This window comes from Felis catus, chromosome F2 (genome assembly GCF_018350175.1).
Source record: "Felis catus isolate Fca126 chromosome F2, F.catus_Fca126_mat1.0, whole genome shotgun sequence".
NCBI lineage: Eukaryota > Metazoa > Chordata > Mammalia > Carnivora > Felidae > Felis > Felis catus.
Window position 1 is genome coordinate 3,459,780 of NC_058385.1, and position 13,374 is coordinate 3,473,153.

At 39.8% G+C, this 13,374-nt stretch overlaps 1 protein-coding gene across 2 annotated transcripts in view; it reads left to right on the top strand.

The window, feature by feature from the left end:
• SNTG1 (syntrophin gamma 1) overlaps positions 1-13,374 on the top strand; it is an 888,982-nt gene that overhangs the window by 543,086 nt on the left and 332,522 nt on the right. For both annotated transcript variants that reach the window (XM_019822638.2, XM_019822636.3), the window contains exon 4: positions 13,204-13,257. In XM_019822638.2, the coding sequence (XP_019678197.1) occupies positions 13,231-13,257 (27 nt within the window). In that variant the 5' untranslated portion in view covers positions 13,204-13,230. The remainder of the gene's footprint in view (positions 1-13,203; positions 13,258-13,374) is intronic.

Below are 13,374 nucleotides of genomic sequence, written 5' to 3' on the forward strand. Positions count from 1 at the left end.
AATGACAGATTTCATTTAGCAGAAGATTTTAAAATCCTGTCAATATGATTTCCATTGAGAAAGTTTTCAGTAAAATAATAAAAAATGAATGAAGGAAAATAAACCAAAAAACAAGACCCATGTCTACTAGAAACTCACTTCAGATCTAAAGACATATACAGACTGAAAGTAAAGGGATGGAAAAAAAGATATTTCATGTAAATGGAAATAAAACAAAAGTTGGAGTAGCAATACTTGTATCAGACAGAATAGACTTTAAAACAAAGACTGTAATAAAAGACAAAGAGATGCATTATATAATGATAAAATGGGCAATCCAGAAGAGGATATAACATTTGTAAATATTTATGAGCCCAACATAAGAGCACCTAAATATCTAAAGCAAATATTAACAGACATAAAGGGAGAAATTGATAGTACTACAAAAACAGTGAGGGACAGTAACACCCCACTTAGATCAATGGATAGATCATCCGGACAGAAAAACAGTAAGGAAACATCAGCCTTATATGACATATTAGACCAGATGGACTTAAAAGATATATACAGGACATTTCACCCAAAGCCTGTTAGAAAACACATTATTTTCAAGTGCACGTGGAACATTCTTCAGGATAGATCACGTTAGGCCACAAAACAAGTAAGTCTCAATAAATTGAAGATTGAAATAACATCAAACATCTTTTCAACCCTAATGTCATGTGTGTGATATACACATGTATGTGATACATATGTGATATACATGTATATGTATATATGTATGTATGTATGTATGTATGTATGTAGACTACTAGTCAGCCATAACAAAGAATGAAATCTTACCATTTGCAACAACATAGATACATCTACTACATATTATGCTAAGTGAAATAAGTCAGACACAGACAAATACCATATGATTTCACTCATATGTGGATTCTAAAAGAACAAAACAGAAACACAGACTCACAAATACAGGCAACTGTTGGTTACCAGGGTGTATAGGGTTGGTGTGCAAATAGGTGAAGGGGATTAAAAGGTACAAACTTTCAACTATTAAATAAATAAGTGACAAATAATAAATAACTATTAAATAAGTCATGGGTATATAATGTACAGCATAGGAAATAGAGTCAACAATATTGTAATAACTATGTAGGGTTACAGATGATAACTAGACTTAATGTGAAGATCATTTCGTAATGTATAAAAATTTAAGGTAGTATGATATCAAATCATGGGGAGCCTGGGTGGCTCAGTCTGTTGAGTGTCTGACTTCAGCTTAGGTCATAATCTCGTGGTCCCTGAGTTCGTGAGTCCCACATCCGGCTCTGTGCTGACAGCTCAGAGCCTGGAACCTGCTTTGGATTTCTGTGTCTCCCTCCCTCCCTGCACCTCCCTTGCTCTCACTCTGTCTCTCTCTCTGTCTCTCAAAAATAAATAAACATTAAAAAATTAAAAAAAATATATCAAATCATTATCATGTACACCTGAAAGTAATAGGATATTTTATGTAAATTATACTTCAACTGGAAAAAAAGATTAAAAGCTGCAGAAATAGCTGCCTCAAGGTACACGCTCCTAAATGAACAAAACGTTCACTAAAAATGAAACCCAAGTGACTGCAACTGTCATTTTCAATCCTATCATTTTAATCCATTTTGAGGGGGAACAATGAATAATTTGCAGTCAGGCACCCTGTTTGATGTGGAAGCATGTGGAGACAGTGTATACTGGGTATATACCGAGTTTGGGACACACAAAAATATGGAAGATAAATTTTGCATATTTCATAATTTTGCCTTGGGCAAATTTTCTATAAATAGATAACATTTTTCCCATCGGTAGACTGAACTGCCATAGTACGGGCGGTATTATAAAGACTTTTTTTACACACACTAAGTAAAGCATTCTGGAAATTACCTAAGTAATTTAAGTCCAAATATTTTTGTACTCATGCTTTCTAGTCTATTCTATATGACTACCTCCGAGGTTCTCCGTGTCAGCATTTTTCTCTGGGTGGCGTTGTAGAGATACGTTCTTTTTGTTTTAGCAGCGTTATGCCCAATGAAGCATTTTGAAATTTTATATGCAAGATACATGAATTTGGCTGTATTTGTCTAATTTCGTTTTGGTTATGAAAATGAGTTTTAAGCAATACGGATTGGTGCTTTTCTCAGCATGATTGAAGACGATATAGTTCCCGTTAATTTCTGGGTATCAGATTTAACCATAGGAGGCCAGACCTCTGGACAGAAGCCAAGTCTGTTGATCCATATGCCATATAAGTAGGACACTATAATCGCTCAAGAAGTATTTATCCCCGCTTTCTCTTCTCTTGGGCAGAGACCTCACTTTCATCACTAGTTGTTGGGTCACTTATGTGATAATCGTAGAAATTGGTTTCCTTAGGCTAAGGCTTTTCCATGCAGTACGGCTTGCCACTAAGCTGGTCATGAGGGTTCTAAATGGATCAAGAATGAAGTAGGTCACATTTATATATTGTGACACTGTAATTTTAACATCATTAATTTTATCATTAATCACTCAAGCCATTTATGCATTGATAGTCTCATCTTCATATTTTAAGTGATGGAATTTCCTAATAACCATATTTAAAAAACCTAATTTCCATAAAAGCTTTGTTTCTTCCTAGTACAACTATACTAGATACTGATAAATCAATATATAATTTTTTTCTTTATCCCTGGATATGAGGGATAAAGAGACGAGAACATTTGGAAATTGCACATTTGTTCTTGCATTATGTCTTAATATAGATCAATTTATTTAAGACAATTATACAAGCAAAGCCTTAGAAATTTCAGATGTGAGTAGGAAAAATAGTATGGAGATGATGAATGTGTCTCTAGGGGAAAAAAAAGACATTTTTGTTTTCTGAGAAAAAGGTTAAGTTTGAAATTTCCAGTTAAGATACTGTTATCTTGTTAATGAACCAACTGCAAAATGAAATATTTTTCTCATAGTTTTTTTATAGTATAAATCTGAAATTACTAATGTATAATATATTTTAAAACTCATGTTATTGAAATTGCTGGCACTGATCAGTTGTGTTTAATGGACTTTAAAAAAGTTTTTTTAATGTTTACTTATTTTGAAGGAGAGTGAGAGAGACAGTGCATGAGCGGGGGAGGGGCAGAGAGAGAGAGGGATACACAGAATGTGAGGCAGGCTCCAGGCCCTGAGCTGTCAGCACAGAGCCCGACGCGGGGCTCAAACTCATGGACCGTGAGATCATGACCTGAGCCGAAGTCGGACGCTTAACCGACTGAGACACCCAGGCGCCCTTGAACTTTCTGAAACACCTAGAAACATGCTCTTTTATTCAGGTATTGTGACAATAGTTCTGCAGAGTGACACCATATATCTCACTGGCATTCACTATTGTATCATTGGGGATTCTCTGGACAACAGAACCAGTTCCACACCTGTCTATCTGGATACAGACACTGAGAATAACTTCAAGGAATTGGCTCACATTACTTTGAGCTGGCAAGTCTGAAATCTGAAGGATAGGCTAGAAGCCTGGAAATGATAGGGCAGGAGGAATCGGTGCCGTCTTGAAGCCGGAGTTCTTTATCAGAGAAACATCTGAGTTTGCCTGTCAGTAAGGCCTTTCAATCGTTTGCACGAGGCTCACCCACGTTATCTCGAATAATCTCACTTCATTAGTCAAAGTGATTGCAGATGTTAGCCATATCTACGCAATACCTCCACGGCAATGCCAACATTAATGTTTGATTGAATAACTGGGTTCTAGATTAAGTAACCGGTATGGTCAAGTTCGCATATAAAAGCTAACTATCACAGTCCACTCCTTATCACCTTGGCACCCAAACACCCCTTCTTAACCTACTTAACCTCCAAATAGAGGCCATAAAGTCATCCTTCCAACCAAGAAAAGGCAACTCTCCTTCACACAACCTAAAACACTAGTCCTTTCCTTTGAAGGGAATGCAGAGTCCTGAAGCAATACTCACTCTTCTCCTTGATATGAGAACATTCGAACTGTCACTTAATTGCTGTGATATGAAAGTTTATATTATTTTTAAACATTTTTAATGTTTATTTATTTTTGAGAGAGAGAGAGGGAGAGAGAGAGTGGGGGAGGGGCAGAGACAGAAGGAGACACAGAATCCAAAGCGGGCTCCGGGCTCTGGGCTGTCAGCACAGAGCCCGACATGGGGCTCGAACCCATGAACTATGAGATCATGACCTTAGCCGAAGTCAGACACCTAACCACCTGAGCCACCCAGGTGCCCCAAAACTTTATATTATTAAGAAATTATATGTTAGATGAGAAAATGATGAGAGGAAAGAAAACAAAGACATTTAATATATATCTTAAATATATATTATATAAACATATATATTTAAGCAGATATATATATACATATATAATATATATGCATATTTAAACACATTGATGTGTAATGTATACTATATATTGTATAATATACTATATGTCATATATATGACATATATATACATATACAAACATATACAAAAGGAAAAAAAGAAGAAACACAATTATAGTCTTCTTTTCTGCAACTTAACAACATGGTTGCAGCTGTTAATTTACACCTATCTTCTTCCACTATCCATTGCATATTCCACTGCCTCAGCAAGCACCTCAGCTGGTCCTGGTTTTTCGTCTCATAGGGAGCTCCAAATTTTCATTCCAAAGGGTCTGACCCATTAGCGGTTGTGTTTTGTTTTTTGTTTGTTTCTTTGTTTGTTGTTGTTGTTGTTGTTTTGTAGTTTTCCATTGACTTCAATCACATAGCCCTAAGGTATCTCCTGTAGTCCACACATATTCTTATTATCTTCATTGTGGAGTAGCAGTCCAATTTCCCTAGGAAGTCAGGATCAATCATCCCAGCCAGTAATGTAACTCCTTCCTTGCCGTTGACTCAGTCTTGAAGAGCCTGAGTGGCTAGGCAGCAATCTTAGTTTCCAGTTCGTTGGAATCATTGTGTCTCCTGCCAGAAGTATTTCTCCATTTGAAACAAACACCTCTAAACCAGAAGAGCCTAAGTTCTTAGGAATGAGAAGTAAAAATTTTGCTAATGGGACACTCAGGGTAATAATGGGTGGTACCTCTTCCATTTCCTGTTTCGAATCTTGGACCCATCCAGCCTTGCTCTGGGAGAAAGAACACCATATAGTTGAGGCCAGTTCAGAGCTATATATACAGCCTTCTGGAGAGACTTACCCCAGTCTTGCAAGATATTGCCAGCTGACACTGTAATTGAGTCTTCAAAAGTTCATTACACTGTTCCATAAAGCTTGCTGTTTCAAGATGGTGAGGCACATGGTCGGAACAGTAAATTCCATGAGCTTGGATCTATCCCCTAATTCAGTCACTGTTAAGTGAGTATCTTGATCAGAATCAGTGCTGTATGGAATACCAAGACAATGTAAGTCCATGGAAGGTAGTTTTGGTAAAAGGATTGCATACAGGAGGGGCACTTGGGTGGCTCAGTTGGTTAAGCATCTGACTTCGACTCAGGTCATGATCTTACAGATAGTGAGTTTGAGCCCTGTTCAGGCTCCTTGCTGACAACTCAGAGCCCGGAGCCTGGTCTGGATTCTGTCTCCCTCTTTCCTGCCCCTTCTCTACTGGTGCTTGCTCTCTTTTAAAATAAATAAACTTAGGGACACCTTGGTGGCTCAGTCAGTTAACTGTCTGACTCTTGGTTTCAGCTCAGGTCATGATCTCGCAGTTTGTGGGTTCAAGCCCCACACTGAGCTCTGTGCTGACGGCGAGGAGCCTGCTTGGGATTCTCTCCCTCCCTCTCTCTGTTTCCCTCCCCTACTCACTCTCTCTCAAAATAAATAAACTTAAAAATAAAGAACAAACAAAATACACTTAAAAAAAAGATCACATAAAGGAAAGGCAAGTCTGTATCCAAAGTGTTTACTCCAATAAGAACAAAACATTTGCCTTTCTAATATGGAAGCAGTCCAATGTAATCAACTTGTCATCAGGTAACTGGCTAATCATCACAGGGAATGGTGCTACATCAGACTGAGTGTTGATCTCTGTTGTTGGAAGAGTAAGTATCGAGCAGTGACTGTAGCCAGGTTGACCTTGGTGAGTGGATATCCATGTTGCTGACCCATGAATATCCTCTCTCTCTGCTACAGATGCCACTTTGCTCATCTGTCCACTGGGCAGTGAGTGCAGAAGTAGATGGGGGAAAAGGCTGACTGGTATTCACAGAACGGACCATCCTATTCACTTGGTTATTAAAATCTTCCTTCGCTTACTTCACCCTTTAGTGAGCATTCATATGGGATACAACCATCTTTATGGGTTTTTTTTCCACTTCAGAGACTGGAAAATCTTCTCCAGACTTCCTTGTCACTAATTTGTCCAATCATGTTTTTTCTAACTCCCTGACTATCCATCCAAACTATCTGCCATAGTCCATGAATCCGTCTATGCTCATAACTGTGTCCATTTGTCTTCCCAAGTAAAATGAACAAACAGGCACACTACTTAAAGTTCTGACAACTGGGAAGATTTCTCTTTGCCACTGCACTTCAGGAGTGTTGTAGAAAGAGGCTTTAGTGCTAAAGCCATCCAATTTTAGGTGATGCCTATACAATGTGCCGAATATCTGTAACCCAGGCCCGACTTTTCCCTTCCTCCGTCATCTGATTGTGAAGACCTCCACATAAGGCCATAGATACAGGCTGGGAGAGAGAAGTCATGTGGGGCCAGAAGTGGGGGCCATTGGAATTTGAACTGCTTCTCCATGCAACTTACTTGTGCCTTCAGAGACTGCTCAGATCCAGCTATACGTATAGAGAGAGAGCCTATACACACACACGCGCGCGCGCACACACACACACACACACACACACACACACGTATATATATACTTAGAGCCCAGGCTGAAATTCACCTGTAGGAATCTGCCAAAGACTTCAAACACCATCCTTATCTGCCACTGACACTCCAGGCACCTTGGATGTGCTGGATCGTATGGCCTAAGTTTAGAGAAGCTCACACAGCGGCTTGACATGTTTCAGAGCCTTTTCTTTTCCTTGGGCTCACTTGAAATTAGCAGCTTCTCAGGTCACTCAGTAAATTGGCAGGAGTAGCTTACTTAGATGATGACTGCTGCCTGCAAGATTCAAAGAGTCCCGTTAGGCATTCTGCCTCTTATTTGGCTGGAGGAGGGGCCGTATACACCAATTTACCCTTTGCCTTAGAAGGGATAGCTCAACATCACCCATACCACCGGACCTCTATAAGTTTCACCGAGATAGATCGTCCACAAATTTTTGGTGGATTTATGTCCCACCATCTGACACATATATCTTACCCATAAGTCTACAGTAGGTGCTGATCTGCTCACGAGGTCAAATTAGCCTAATGTCATCAAAGCAAAGGACCAGTGTGATGTCTTCTGGAAAGGAGAGGTGGTCAAGATCTTTGTAGTCTAAACTATAACATTGCTGGAGGTTGATATACCCTGAGGTAGGACAGTGAAGCTATATTTCTGGTAAGCAGACTCCTTCTGGTGAGCTTATGGACAAGTATTGAGGAGAAAAGCATCTGCCAGATCATTAGCTGCAGAGCAGGTACCAGAGGTTGTGTTAATTTGCTCAAGAAACGAACCATACCTGGTACCACAGCTCAGTTGGAGTCATCACCTGGTTAAACTTCTGACATTCCACTGTCATTTTCAAGACCGTCTATTTTTCTGGACTAGCCAAATAGGTGAATTGAGTGGGAATGTACCGAGAATCACTACCTCTATATTCTTGGACTTCTTGATGGTAGCATTAATATCTGTAATCCTTGCAGAAATGCAGTAATGTTTTCCTGTTTGTCTTGGCAGAGACAGTTCCAGAGGCTTCCACTTGGCCTGTTCTATCATCATAGCCCTCACTCCCCAGAATAAGAAACAATGTAGGTATTCTACCAGTTGCTAAGTAGGTCTACTTAAATTGTGTATGCTGAGGCTCTGGCAGTAACCACGGGATGGGTTCAGGAGTCCCAGAATTCACTGTGAGATGGGCCTGAGCTATAATTCCACTTACCACCTAACCTTCATAAGCCCCCCACACTAACTGAGGAAACTGTTTTGGTTTGGGATCTCCTGGAATTAAGTGTCACATCAGTTAAGAGTTGGTATCCAGTAGTCCTTGAAAAGTCTGATTATTTCCTATTCTTCAATGAACAGTTATCCTGGTAAAAGACATATGTCCTTTTGAGGAAAGCTGTGAAAAAGGTGAACCAGGCCCCTTTTTCAAAGGTATCTGGCCTCCCCTCCTTCACTGGGGTTCTGGGCCTATAAAGTGGTTCAAGTCTGGGAATTGATTGAAGGTCCATGACTGTTTGGGTGAATCAGGATAGATTGTGCACTGGACCTAAAATTCTGCTTTTTAAATTCCAGTTAAAAAAATAAATAGGCCTCCCATCTATTTCAATTTTAGGAACACGTAATCAGCTTGCCGAGGTGAAAGGTTTCTGAGAGTCAGGCTATTCTGATTACTGCTTAGAAGGCTCTGATGCCCATTCTGGTAACCATACCCACTTTACCTTTGGTACGTAAGTGTTGCCACGTGGCCCCTGCCACCCCAGGATCCAATTAGTCCCCTGCATTTAAGGCTCCAGTTCAGCAGCAGCACTTTTCACTGTAGCTGCTAACCTACAGAGGTGACCACAGAACTCTTCCTACAGCCGATTCCTGTCTCACAGTCATGGTAAGAGGTGTGGGTGAGCAGGTTGCCCACTCTGGCACCCCAATCCCCCTAAACCTTTGAATCCCTTCCTCTCCATTCAACCACATTTCCAACTCTACTGTCGTGGGCCATCTTCCAGCCCATGTTTTAGCCAATCTGCCAAACAAACTGGCAGAGCCCTGCTAATCCCACAAGGTAAACCATTAAATCCAGAATCTCTGTTTCGTGGGGCCATGTCAGTAAATTTGGCCTAATTCAACTTTATGTGCCTTCCACTAGTATCTCATATTCCTTTTGTGTGTGTGTGTGTGTGTGTGTGTGTGTGTTTATTTTTGATATAGACAGAGTGCGAGCAGGCAGGGGCAGAGAGAGAGGGAGAGTGAGACTCCCAAGTAGGCTCCGTGCTTGTCAGCACAGAGCCCGATGCGGGGTTGGAACTCACGAACTGTGAGATCGTGATCTGAGCCGAAATTAAGAGCCAGATGCTTCACCGACTGAGTCACCCAGGCGCCCCCCATCCTACATCATTAATATCTATCTCAACACACATTCCTCAGAATTCTGTCTGTAGAAATTAAAAAAAGAAATCATTTTGCATAGGAGTATCCAGTGATGATACTTTATATATTTCTGTAGCTGTATTAGTGTTGTCTTTCATACTGGAAATAGAGTCACTGGTGCCTTTAAATCTAATCAGATGAGAGAACAATTCTGGAAACCCCAGTACCAATTCACACAACTTCTCCTTAAAGGTTCTATTCCTCTAAAACCACTCTTGGTTCCAGAATCAGTCAGTCAGGATTCTCCAGACAAACAGAACCCCTATGTATGTATGTACACAAACATATATACATATACATAAATATAAATATTTATGTATGCATATGGAGCCACACACACACACACACATACACACACACACGTGAAGAGAGACATTTTAAGGAATTGGCGACATGACTTGGTGGCTGGCAAGCCTGAAACCTTTACATCAGCCTGGCAGGCTGGAACTCTCAGGCAGAAGTTGATAGTGCCGTCTTCAGGCCGATTTCTTTCTTCAGAGAATCCTCAGCGTTTGCTTTTAAGGCCCTCTGACTTATTGGATACGGCTGATGCATATTATGAGGATAATTTCCTATAATTAAAGTAAGTCGATTATAGATATTAGCCACATGTACAAAGTTTTTCATGGCATAACCTAGATCAGATTTTGGTTGACTAACTGAGGACTATACCGTAGTCAATTTGACACATAAAGTTAACTCTTACAAATACCAAGCCTTTTTTATTCCAGAGTCTGCAGGTTGGCTGTCAGTAAGTCTATTTAGGTAGGGCGTGAGGGTGTCTCTGCTTCACCCTATGTTCTGTGGGCCATTTAGGAAAGTTTTCCTTTATGTATGTCATTTCGGGGCCAGGCTAAGTGGAGGGCAGCTTCTTGAGAAGGCTCTTCTCATGCAAGAAAGACAAGAGAGCAGGTGGGAACATGTGAGGCCATTAAAGAAACCAATATATGGTCACTTCACTATTGGCAGGAGCAAGTCACATGGTCAAGTCCAGAGTCAATGTATGGACAAGCCACGCTCTCCATGATAAATATATGGCCTGGAAGGGGATGCCAGGAAAGATAGAGAATCTGGGTCAATCATTCAACCTTCCACAAGTATTTGCATATGGTAGCTTAGAGTTATTTACAGCCTTGACACCTTTTATTGTATCTGTAGAGAACTACGAGTTATCAGTATCACTTTCACCCAAATGATAGTGTTCATCTAAAAGATATTCTTTTGCTGTGGTGTTTCATTTTTCAAACCTATTTCTATTTGTTACTAAGTCAGATACTTTATTATGGATATATTTGCTATTTGATGAAGGCTGCCCCCAACTAAATATAATTTATTTCTGACATCATAGGTTGGTTTTATATAAATGGGAAGAAGCTAAAGGGATCAGGTAGAGTTATATGTTTGCTTTCACTTGGAGGAACAGCTGGAGGTTTAGTCTAATTTTGCCTGGATAAATATTACTGTGGTGCACCCTTAGGATAAATATTACTATGGTGTACCCTTACAACGTGGGTTATCATGTGCACGTGTACTTCCTTGCTGGAAATCAATAAATGGGGGAGGAAGAGGCATATCTTTTACCCAGAGTAATTTCATATAATTCATGTAGACACTTCACCCTCAAGGAAGGAAAACATACCTCTCCACTTCTTAAGTAGAAGCTGCTTATAGTGACTTCCAGCCAAAGAGTAAAGTGTGGAGAGAGGGGGAAAAAGAGTAACTTACCGGTGGGGAAACCTGACACTCTCCCAGCCGGGAGGTCAAGGTCAGCCTCTCCAGTGAGAAGTCCTGTTGACAGTGTGAACCTGTCATATGGCGGTGAAATGGCACTTATCTCTGTGGCATCCTCCCCAGATCTCTTAGCTCTCGTATAATCATGAGAAAAACATCAGAATAATCCCAATGGAAGTACACTCTACAAATCACTGACTAGTACTCCTCAAAACTGCCAAAGTCAGTTAAAAAAAAAAAACAAGGTCTGAGAAACAGTCACAGCCAAGAGGAGCCTGAGATGTGGTGAGGAAATATAACGCAGTGTCTAATGCAAGATGTTAATAATAGGGGAAAAAGAGCGTGGGGTGTATGGGACTCACCTTGCCATTTTCACAATATTTATGTAAATGTAAAGCTGTTCTGACATAACAGTTTATAGAAAAAAAGGCTCAAAATATTTGAAACGAAAGAACTGAACAGATTTTACTCCAATTTTTAAATTTATGGTCACTGAAAACAGTTTTATTATAGCTATGATATTTATTGCTACCTACTAATTAAGTTGTTTTAAATCTCATAATTTTTTTGGAAGAAACATCTGATATTACGACCTAAGTTAACTTTGATAAAAGACAATAGAAGTTTCAGTAAAAAGAAGGAAAATGTTAAAAGCGATGTAGGCACAGTGTAGCAATGTAGGCACAGTGCGCCATATTATTAATAATGATGTCTTATATGAACTGTAATATTCAGCATATGAAACTAACTATGAGACTACATTTAGACACATGGCTAAATAGCTCATCTATTTCTCGAGTAGCTTTTCAGTAGCAGAAATTGGTCTTGGAGATACCGGGTTTTTATATAATCAATAAATATTGAAATTCTACTTTTATGGTAAAGGAATAACTTTCTGTCAGTGTTGGAGATAAAAAGATATTTATAGTTTCTTCAAGCACAGTTTTTAAGAGCAATGTTGAAAAATAATCGTTAAGGCTAACAACCAATTTCTCACGGAGATCGAAACATTTAGTAACTTATATCATCAAATTGTAATTTTTATTATCCAATTGCCTTTCCTTTGCAAATGACTTGTTGTTACCTAGCCTTCTTATCATCAGCTTGCTGATGCGTGCCAATAAAGTGGATCCAGGCCCGTAACCCACAAAACGTACTGAGGGAAAATACTCAGTACACTATGCTGCCTGTTCAGTTAACTGTTGAAAATGGTCAGCCTCTTTTCTTTCAGAGGCAGTAGGAATCATCCAGCGAGAGCATCAGTGAACCTTCTTGTTCTGGTTCACCCACACTTACTTGATCAAGTGTTTATCATCTAGCACAACAGAAAATGACAAAGAGGGAAAAAACAGGTTAATGTTTCAAGGATTCAGAGGAGGAACAATTTTGAGGAGCCCAGTCTTCTAATGCGGAATTCACCATGCACTTTACTTTGAAGTCTCATTTACCTAAGCTCTATTGTATTTTGGTGCTGCAATTTTTTCGTTGTGTCAGGGCATCAGTTTTCTATGACGGCCCTCAGTTTTATTAAGTTGACCACATAACTAAAATAAAATTCTCTAAAATCGTTTAAAAAAAAACCCACATATGCATTTATACTTAAATCTGTGCTCACAATTTAGGTATTATAATAACCAGAAAATGAAACTGTGCTAGATATTTCATACATCGATTTATCTGAATATTATTCACTCTGATAAACAGCTTGTTTCCTTACATCATACTGTTTGTGAATAAAATTGTAAGTTCCAGAGAGGATTATTCATGCATGTAGCTGTTTAATTAAAAAGAGAAAGATTAGTCAACCTTTTTTCAAGAGATAACCGAATGAAAGGCAACTTTTAATTACTCCTTTGAAGTTTCTTTCCCAGTTGCAAACTCAGGTTTCAAAACGAACTCTGGGAATGAGCGAACACTGCAGAGAGGAGATCGATCCTATCATAGATCCTGTCTGAATGCTTGGTGGAGTGGGTCAGACCAAACCCTGGCAGTATGTCTATGCTTCACAGCATAGGGAGGGGTTAACACTTTATTTTTCGCTTCCTTCCTCTGTCTTCATTGCACCCGGGGAATTCTTGTCCCTTACAGGTGGCTGTAAACACAGTTGGCCCTTAGGATCCGCTCCATAATTGCTTACACTTTATTAGCAGTCTGCACGCTTAACACTCGACGCGGTGCTTGATGGCTTACCATTTTTCTGTCTTTTCAGACGACATCCTTTGCGGTGCCGTGGCACATGGATTTCAGGACTGCCTGTGAAGAGGTATGTTAAACGGCTTTCTGCTTTTTGAATAAGGAAAACAGGTTGTATAGGGGACACGCTGGGTCCGCCTTTATGTGAGTGGAGCGCTGCTTTTGGCGCAGGGCTGGGTGACGGGTT